General features: G+C 36.9%; 1 protein-coding gene across 1 annotated transcript in view; it reads right to left on the reverse strand.

Annotated features, from left to right (window-relative positions):
* Smp_016090 (hypothetical protein) overlaps window positions 1-9443 on the reverse strand; it is a gene marked incomplete at its 5' end in the record, with an annotated part of 37047 nt that extends 27604 nt beyond the window's left edge. Inside the window, 5 exons of the mRNA XM_018792951.1 lie at window positions 661-1058; window positions 2283-2525; window positions 2967-3141; window positions 4684-6569; window positions 8162-9443. Coding sequence (XP_018647512.1) covers window positions 661-1058; window positions 2283-2525; window positions 2967-3141; window positions 4684-6569; window positions 8162-9443 — 3984 coding nt within the window. The remainder of the gene's footprint in view (window positions 1-660; window positions 1059-2282; window positions 2526-2966; window positions 3142-4683; window positions 6570-8161) is intronic.
* Window positions 9444-10954: the final 1511 nt, after the last annotated feature.

The raw sequence follows: 10954 nt of genomic DNA on the forward strand, positions 1-10954 counted from the left end.
TATTAAAATCAATGAACAGAGTGCTAATCGATAAGTAGACACAACGACATGATGTGGCTGAGTGACGGTTACTGACTAGACTGCATTATTGACTTAACCCCCCGAATGATTTGAAATTAAACACACAAGATTAACACGCCAAGAGAATAGGCTTTTATGTTGTAAAGCATGTCCTTATATAGAATATGAGCCAAAAATAAGCATAATAAACTCTCATAAGCGATTAGAGGAAATTCGCTAGTAGGTCACTTTATTCTCCAATTAAGACCTGGTTACCAGGCCTAATTTCCGGTATTGTACCATGTCCCCAACGAAACTTGGAGTCCTTCTGCACCAACATTAATAAAGTAGTGATACATTTGACTTGTTCTTTAAGTTCTTCGGTTTTTATGGAAATCACATTTTTGCCACTCCTCTCAACTGAAAGTGTTTTATTGGAACTAAATTTTAGGCACTCCTTTTCAGTTGTCAATAGTGGGACGGAGCAAAAATAGAGGATGTAGTCAAGCTAGATAAAATGTCATTTACAGAAGGCTCTACGAAACTGAAATGCAGAATCGTGAACAAACTATGAGGTAAACTGCATTAGTATGTCTATAAAATTCTTTTGCCTGTCAACATCAGATTTTCGGTGGTAATTATCGAGTTCTTGAGACTTACTTCAATTGATATTCCAGAACAGTTTTCCAACGTTAGTGATCGTAGAGGTAAGAAATAGGTTTTTGAAATTTTGTCTGTTACACAAGTTTGTGTGGAATTTTCTTGACAGTCGGCAGTTGGTTGAGTAGAATCCTCGCTAGCTGATGAAGGTATAATTGTCGGTCGAATGTGGAGTGATTCTTCATCACAAAATCCAGCAGAAAACCATCGTGTTATATCATTTAAATATGGTGCATTTCGAATGATAATATTTACAAGTCGAGGACAGATGAAAAATGCAAGCGCCATACCCCAATCGGTTATCATACAAATAGGTGACAAATGATCAGATGATTCCCCAATACCTAAACTCATCAATTCAGAAACTGTTAAACGTGACTGGTAAGGATCTAAATAACCTAGAAATTTAAAACATTGAACGTAGACGTCATCTTTATTACAGTGATGCAAATGATTACAGAGGGTATGTCAAAAAATATAGGATATGGAAAAAGACATGATTCACAAATTATTTTGGCTGAGGATTTGCAACATTGTTAATGATGTAAAGCATAAAATGCATGAAACATATATCATTATTATTGACGGAATAAACACTATAACATCCAGTTGTGAACATTGTAAGACAAACACAATTAATATGCAAATTCAAAAAAAATGATACGCTAAGAAGGTGGTATTACTATAATGTCATGTACATTTTAGAAAATGGAAGATGTCATACTTATCCCTTGAAAGGTAAACGTTAAACAGTTTAATTTAAACAAATACAATTTAGTGAAGTATTAAGGAATAACATACAAACCACATTTGATCAAGTTTGCTTGATAATGTCAAACCACCGTAAAAAGAGAATACTAAATAATGGATATATTGCAGGATGATGGAAACTACATTTGCCTCACCACTTCAGATAAAATAGACAATCAGTCAGTCAGTCATATGCAACGAAGAACCTGCTACATGTGTATCGGTTTAAGTCCCTACACTACTAATATAACAGGATAAGACGTCATTTAGATAAACAGTACAGGGAGATGAAATTATCAATACAAATGCCAGAGTAATAAAAGTAATAGCAGTATTAGTAGAAGTAAAAATTGGGCATAGAGGGAAAAAAGACAGTGGGAGGTTTCAGGACAAAAATTAAATTCATTTGCGTTATTGTGAACAATTCTGAGACATGATAATGTCTCACAGAAAGTCCACCTAGGGGAGTTGGAAAACCCTGATTCCAAACCAATGGTGCACATGGGCTCCAGTATCCGGAATGAACGAAAGGTGTATGAACCTAGTGTTGGTCACCGGCTACCATGGGACTGCATCTCCTCATGATGCTCCACTGCCTTGTGGACTAGACCATTGGGTCAAAGGCTGTGGGTGTGACCCCCTAAGAAAACCACTTGCTTCAGTTTGGGCACCCGGGCAGTATCATAGTCCTCATACAAATCAAATGAGATTTGTGTGGCGCATATATATCTGGTACCCCGTTGTACCAATATTTATGTGTTCAAATAAATAAATAAAATACTCATAAGAATATTTCGAAACACATAATGTCTCAAATAAGTCTCTACAAGACACGTGTGTATACTGGGAAAGCACGATAATAATCTACTTACCAAGAGTAAGACTCTCAAGACGTGGAAATTCAGCACCAGCATGATAAAGACCTTCAAATAATGAATTTCGTGTATGAAGCATTTGGAGAGCTACTTGATTCAAAGACTGTTGACCAGCCAGCAGAAGCAATCCAATATCTACTTCAGATGCATCTTTGTTGCTAGAAAGCACCAAACGCTGAAGATTACGAAATCCGCGCCCATGTGACATACTATCATCAATTATGTGTCCAATTAGACCATCTAGAAAAGCAGTAGAGTTATGATAAAATTATTAACAGATGTATATATATAATAACTAATAAGCCAATGGTTAAATTGATTTAACACCTCATAAACTAATCTAAGAAAAGATGGTGTTACAAATCAACCAGTTACAACTTTTAAGGAACATAGATGTAATCTATTAGTTAAACATTAGTATCTAACTAACGGCTTGCACGAATTCTCCCGAAAATGAGCACTATGCTAATGAAAGCCATGTGAATTACTCACTAAAATCATAGGTTAGAAAGCAATCGGTAAAGTATTTCATATATGGGGAGGAAAATACTTAGACCAAATGTATATAGGCTGGAATGCAATTGAGCTTAGGTAAAGACAAACGAACTCGAACATTTTTTACCCCGATTCGGTAATATAGTGTAGACGAAAAAATAAAAAATATACATACAGATGACATACCAATGAAGCGTGTACCAACTAACTCAAGCCGTGTAAGCTGAGGAGCCCGTGAAAGAGCCGAGAAAATACGAACAAATCGAACAACTCTTGATGGTGTACTACAGTTGTTCATGACAAATGATTGCAATTTCGGTGCCAAAAAACTGAAGAATGGGTCAGCTGAAGCAAATACAACCTAAATTAAATGTAAGGAATATTACGTCAAATTCGCAGATATTAACACATGAAATAGCTATGTTAGGAATTGATCAATATATTGTAGTTGAAAAGAAACAAGATTATTTTTAAGATCTAACTACACCCCAAATTGAAATTTACATGAGTAAAATAATAGGAAGTGAATTCCAAAATTTCAAATTGAAATGTGTAGTATTTTGCAAACTGAATACTTTGACAATTTATTGTAAGAGGAAATGTCCATTGAAACGCGTTGTATAAAAAAGATGCTTATATCTTTAAAAATGTGTTTGCACTAGCTATCCTAATTCTTGCCTATAAGTTAGCAAACTATGCTAAATGTTTATGTGATCTAAACAACCATTAGTCAATAAACATTTATTTAGAGATTAAAACTAAAGTTATATTCAGATGTATTCAATAATTTATTAATCAATGTATTGAAGTAATCTAAATTGATAGCATTTTAAGGTGATTAATGTTCCTTTGCAATCAGTAGTAAGTGAACGCGCATAATGAAGACAGTTTATTACTAAAGTCAGAAAACCAACCAATTAAGTAACAGAGAAGCGCGTGACATTCAAAAATATCCAGGTGGTATCAAGTGTATCAGCTAAGGAATCTTTAGAATCAGTCAGGCTAGAAATTGTTCGTGTTTAGTAAAATACTGTAGTAATAGATATCTGCACATTACGTCATATTCAAAATTATTTTACTGGGATCATCATTGGATAATAAGTTATTTATTGAGATTTGTGATTTAACAAATAGTTGCTTCTTAACATATATATATATATATATATATATATATATATATATATATATACAACTTGGCAGTTAACCATAATCAGTGTTTGAGAGCTACCAGAGATACTACACAGTTATCTGAACCTTTTTAAGGATCAATAAAGTTCTAGATGAGTTTTAAATCGTTTAGATTTGATAAATGATAAAATGATGAATTTTAGAATTACTTGGTACTCAAATAATTAGACTACTTCAAAATTTACATCGAAAATTACTAACACATTAAAGTGTGACATAGCGATTGGATCCCATGTAATAATTTCTTCCAATTTTCGAAAGTGGACTTTGTATACGCTGAAATTCCATTTCGACTATTTAAACTTGATAAATCTGAAACTAAGCCAGTTTGTAAATCTGTGTCCCTGATATCTTTACCTCATAATCTAACATATAGGATCTACGGGTTTATCGATATAAGAATTTAATTTTTAGCCAATGAGTTAAAGGTTAAAACTATACTCAAAATACTAACCGCATGAACGTGTAGATGTTCTTTGAGTTTCAGTGTAGGTGGTGCCCAGGAGTTTGAAAACATTAGGTTAAAATATTGGCCAGAAATGCTTGGAACTTTAGCAAAGTGAAAGACATCTGATATGTAACTAATAGTAGTCACATGATTGTAATGTTATTAATTCTCCAAATGATAGAGATAAGTAAATTGTAGAAAGTATTTTTTAAGACTAATTATCACATTTAAAACGATATATTTCCAAAAAAATAAATTTATGCTTACCCATTTAAGATGTAGATATTTAATATTGTCTAGTCGTGGAATAGCGCTAATTGCGACAGAAACTAGATCTAGTTTGGTTAGATTTGTAATAGCGTGGGGTAAAATAATCCATTGCAGTTGACTGGGAAATGGGGAGACCAACCATGGTCCAGAGGCATTCAAGCTTGTTATGCTTGTACGTGGTCGACGAAAACGTTGAGGGTGTTGTCTCTGTTGGTTTCGCCCTCCTACTTGATCGTGCAGCTGGACTTGACGTGGAGCATTATTTTGATTAACATTTTGCGGGAAGTTTAATATACGCTCAAAGGCAAGATGAGGTCCTTGTGCTCCGCGCAGTAAGTTAGCTCCCAATATGACGGCATTATACTGTCTTGCATCGATAAAGCGGCAGTTTGACGCGTTATTGGATGGCAAAATGAACGGCGAAACTGCTTGTGGTGGGACGAATATAGCCCCGAAGGCAAATGCTAAGACTGGACCATGAGCATTACGAATGCTGTTTCGACCAGATCCTACACCATGTAAAGAACATCGAGAATAGCCAAAGGGAGCCACAGCAATTAGCTCGGCTTCAATGGGTGGTAAACCAGGCTGCAGGAAATGTGAAACAGCTATATTGCGTAAAGATTCTATGGCATTGGAGTAACAGTCCTGCTCCATAGGTGGGACAGAATTATTCGGGATATTCTCGTGGGCGGGAGGGAAACTAGGACCACCATTAAATGCAGTGAACAGCCGAGATGGAAGAAAGTGAGGCACTGTGGAAGGTGAACCTTGGCCAAGAGGCAACTCACCGATAGGTTCAAACCAATTTGCGAAATTTGTATGACGCAAAGCAACATTATGGACTGATTGTGCGGCCATCTGTGTAAGTGACTGACTGTTTTCATTCTTCCATAACGGTAATGAAAATGCCGCATTTAGAGATTGGAGTGATTGCACGGAACATGCACATCCTGTTTGGTTTTTAGATTTTAAACGAGTTAAGTTTCTTCGCTTACCACGACTACTTCCCACCGCTAAAGCAGCAGTTGCGGAACAAAATAACGTGCTAATAAAACTGCCAAAAAGAGGTTTGGATTTTGAATCGACATGGAACTCGTCACGTGAATTTGGAACGCTTGTCATAGAGTCATGGTCACTATCCATTGAAATACTTTCAGCATTCGGTTCGGGTGGCAGAGGAACTGCGTATTCACAATCCCAAGAATCTGGACGGTTTCGAAACATGCCGTGAAATTTGATGCGCGGGAGATGTCGAACCAATTCACTCATCAACTCGACATCCATCAATTCAACTGAACGGAGTTTCGGACAAAGTCGAAAGGCTGTGATGATTCCACCGTAGGTTAATGCATTATGACCAGAACCTATGTTCGAGTATTGTCCGTCGGATGGATAAGATTCTGCTATTTTACGAGGATAGAAGCCAAGAATATGTGTGACTTCTGGCGTACGGTTTAGCATGCGTTTCAGAGCTACGTCAGTGATTGAATCTGGCAAGAATGCGAACGGGAGGCCATTACTAAAATTAATGCGTTTAACTAGTAGAAGATACTGCTCAATAATAGATTTGAACCGATGGTTAACACGCTGAAGGCGAAATACATCTTGTACGCTCAAATACTGGATAATGCGAAACACAACTTCTGTAGGTAACTGTCCAAATGACTTTGGAGCTACTTGCATGGCTTGCCACTGCAATCGCAAAGATGCCTGTCGTAGGCGGGATCGAAGTGGATAGCTGTGACCGACTTCTGGACTCGGGATATTATTTACATTATGAGACGTGGGAGTATCGAAGCCACTTCCAGAATCTCTGCGTTTCTTAACAAAAGTAGGTGATACCTCGGAAGAATTTGGAATAGTGATGATAAAAATATGGTCTGAAAAAAAATCATAAAGCCATTATTTAGTGAAGTATTGATTTTCCAGATGGTTCCATATAAAATAACAAAAATGAGTCAGCTAAATATACAAAACAGGGTTTTGAGTGGAATAAAATGATGATCTACAATCACTATGTATGGATGGATATGACTTAGAAATAACATGTAGCTAGCCACCTCTGTACAGGGATGCTGAACAGATCTAAATGGAAAAACATTCTACTTCGTTGCCCAAATCGATTCAAGTGAATATTTCAACAAACTGATTTAAGTATGATAAGCGAGTGTCTACAGTACTGAAAAAGTTCCGTGTATTTATTGGCTAATGTGTAGTCTGTGTTAGAGGCATAGATTGGATTAAAGCACTCTCGTGCATCTTTGTGTTGGTGAACTTTGATTGGCTATTTCTTATTCAATCAGCGCCAGACGATACTAGAATAAGACTTGAAAATCTTCTCATGTAAAAACTATAAATATACTAACATTATTCTTATTGTGTTTCTTACTTCAATCTATCCTTCTTATTTGGAATATGATTTCGTTCCTATTCAACCATGATCTGATTTATGGACTTGTCAAGTGAATCGGTGTCCAAGAATACTAAGCAATAGGAATAGTTGGGTCGTAATAAGAGGAATTGTAACAGTTTGATGTGACAAGAAAACAGTATCATTTTAAGGTCAAACCAAAAGTTACAAATTAACTCACAAACATGGAGATTCGTATTCTGAGAAAAGGAAATAGCTTTTCAGGCAACTGTTTGACTAACCGGAAACAAAAGAATACATGTTATCTCAATCCATGAAGCGTATTTTTTGCTCAAGGTTCTGATCTAAGCTACCTTAGGTCACAAAACGGGTGAACCTAAGTTAAGCACATGAATCCATCTTATTTGTTCGGACACAAACGTTGGTACAAAGAGGTAACAAAAAATGTATGCGCCACACAAACCACTGAATTTGTGTAGTGGCTGGGATACTGCCCGGGTGCATAAATCGAGAAAAGTGGCTTTCTTAGGAACCCAATCCCAGAGCCTCTAACACAAAGATCTAGCCCACAAGGCAATGGAGCAACGTTGAGAGACACGGTCCCATGATAGCCGTTGACCAAGAATAGGTTCATACTTTCTTTGTTCTCTCAGGATCTAGGAGCTCATGTGCACATCGGTTCGGAATTAAGGTTTTTCAACTTCCCAGGGTGGGTCCGCTGTAGTCACTAACCCGGTTTAAGCGCTGGGCATTCGCTTTTTGTCCTCTTAACTTCATAAACACTCCTGCCACACGACAGTGGGTAGGGCTTCCCTGGTAGTGGCTAAATACGTGTGGCCCAAAGAGCGAACTCTCTTCACACAGTCGTACCAGGGCGTTTGGGGACTATATTCGTAACTGATTCAGCAACTTAAAATTAATGGTTAGTTGAATAATGAAACTATTATATATATATATATATATATGTATATATATATATATATATCAAGGCAATTGAGGAATAGATCCACAATATTATGCAAAACTAAAACCGGTGACTAGATGCCTTGAAGCGTTCTACATAGCAACTACTTAAAACAAAAGTGGTGACGTTCAACTTACCAGGAGGAAATGAAGAGATATCATCAGACTTTTGTGTCAGCTGAAATTTATCATGGAGAAAATTGTTATTACTGAGTGAAACTGAAGATGACAGTGACTCTGACCTCAGTAGAACCTTATGTTGAGCTTCTCTTGAAAAGTCGTTCACGTTTATTGTTGGATGAAAGTCATGAGGTTGATTCTCGAAATTACAGGGATTTTGTTTTATTGATTCAGCTTCCTTTTTATAGGTGCTTCCATCTGTGCTCCTGTGAGAGCAATGAGAACCACACGTTACAATCATCCCATTACTACCCGAAGAATCATGATACTCAATATTCTCCATATTTGGTAAAACTGAAGATTCGGAAAAACAAGTAGTAGTTCGATGACAACTAACAGTTTTATGCATTTTCTGACTGGAGAGAATTTGAAGTGGAGGACTACAATTCACCAGTGCAACGAAACAATTCGGCGTTGATGACTCCACAAATCCACTGGGTTTGGTTAAAGTAGAGTTTAGTGCTGACAAGCTCCCAGACCTAGTAGAACTGCACTCTGTAGACTGAGATATTGTATCGAAAACGGAAACCTTAACTGGGTCGGAATATATACTTCCCTGTGACTCAGATTCGACAAGTTCCAAAGTTCGGTTAGACGGAACATTAGCCAAACCGGACTGATTGGTCATATTCCTTGTGGTGGTATGACGAACTGAAGGATTAATTTGATGCAAAGTTGATTCTCGACTTTCATTTTCATACTCCCCCTCAGAACTGCCTGGATCGTCTGTTGCCACTGGAGTTGGCGTTAAAACCATTCTTTCACTCCGAATCAACATTCTGTCTAGGTTGATATCGGATTCAGCATCCAGTATAGTACTCGGACGGGAATTTAATAAACTTTTGTTAGGAACAGAGGAATTTTTGTGGCTTACGGAATCATGTTCGTTTGTTGATGACGGTTCAGGAACCAGATTTAGTCCGGGTTGTACAAGCTTTTCAGAAAACATGCTTGAGGAAAATGAGTTCTCATCTTCAACTGGATCAGAACGATCGACAGGAATATCCTTCCGACTAACATAAGTGCCCAAGCCGATATCAGAATTATGGAATAGCATATTTGCGGAGTCCAGAAAAGGAGAATTTGGTGAAGACGGTAAAGAGGTATGCTGCTCATTACATTGGGATTTGGAATGATGTACGGTACTTATAAGCATTTTCTTTGCACGACAGGAAGAGGTCTCATCTAAAGTGCTCCCACTGATAAAACGCTTGCGCCTTTGACGCGATCGGCTAGACATATCACAGACTTTATGTAACTCGGGAAAATTATAGCATATATAGAATCCCCATACTAGTTGGGTGCATGGGCCCCGGAAAGCGTTATCACGAGACAACTACAAAGCAAATAAAAAGGGACGAAATATGAGTAAAATGTGCGAAACTTGTTCTGAAAAAGACACTGATATATTAATTGATGTGACACATTTACGAAGTGTAGATTCGTGAAAGCAGTATTACGATAAAATTTATAGTTAGTCATATTATCCACCCGTTTAAACGGAAATAGATGAGGTAGGATTCGGACCTAACACCTAATGACCAGAAACAAACCACTTTGAACGGTGGATAGGAGAAAAAAAGAACAAATTAAGGCATTCGACCATATACGGTTTGAAATTAACTCGAAGAATAGGTTAGATTGGTGTCGAAGGTTTTGAACACGACTACTTACACTGTTATTTAACATATCTTTATCCCATAAATAAGTTAAATTAATGTTTTTGTGACAGGTAACTGGATACCTGTATACACCATCAGTTTACTGAACTTGAAATAATGTTATTTACATATTGATTGAACTTGAAATGCTGGTAAAAACGGTGAGACTATAATTTATGGACGACCTTTGAGAGACACTAAAGTAACCATGAGAATACTCACCTACTCACTTGGGATAAATGAGGATTATGAACCAGTGTGATAAATTGAGTTTATGATTTACAGTTGATGAATAGGGTTAGGAGTTAGAATTTTCATCACAAACTGACATCAGTTGAAATGCCAAAACGTTATTTAGCCAGGTGGGTGAATGAATTTCGCGCCAAAATACAAGACCTATTACATTTTATTGGTTCATCCATAAGTTAAAGTCTCGCTGTAAATACAATTGAGGTAGATTGGTTAGCGGGCATCATCTAAAGATAACTTATCTCTATAGAATAGAGCTAATTGACTTTAACAGAGCTCTGATAAGAGGATTTATTAGGGACTGTTCAGGAAAATTACTAACTTCAAAAGTGACGATAGAACACACGTATGTTAAAAGAAATTTTGATTGGATGAGACACAACCTGACAGAGATGCTGAGTGAAAGCGTGCAAACAGTATCTCCTGACGTACGATTTGAGATTCTCCGTATTTAATCTACATCACGGTTTCCCAAACTGTTCTGGTATTGCGTTCTCGTTTCTGGTTTAGTGACACCCAAAGGTATGACATTTAATCTGAGCTGTCGTGTCTGAAATTCTGGTTAGAGTTGGTGCTTATCCGAAGAGTTGGTTGAAGAACTTAGGTAGAGTGACTAAGAACCTAACAAGATAACGCAAGTCCATTTTTCATCTTTATTCGTATATCAGGAAACATACTGTTCATTTCTCTTACAATTTATTGTTATTTTCACTCTGGCGATGTGATGTGTAGGAATTTGAAGTGACCAAATCTAAATGCGACTGTCTTTGTAAGATGAGAAAACCAAAAACATCAGACTTTTCTTAGAGAAAACTGCAAAATATTTGGTGTACATTTTGTG

Source organism: Schistosoma mansoni, chromosome 1 (genome assembly GCF_000237925.1).
Source record: "Schistosoma mansoni strain Puerto Rico chromosome 1, complete genome".
NCBI lineage: Eukaryota > Metazoa > Platyhelminthes > Trematoda > Strigeidida > Schistosomatidae > Schistosoma > Schistosoma mansoni.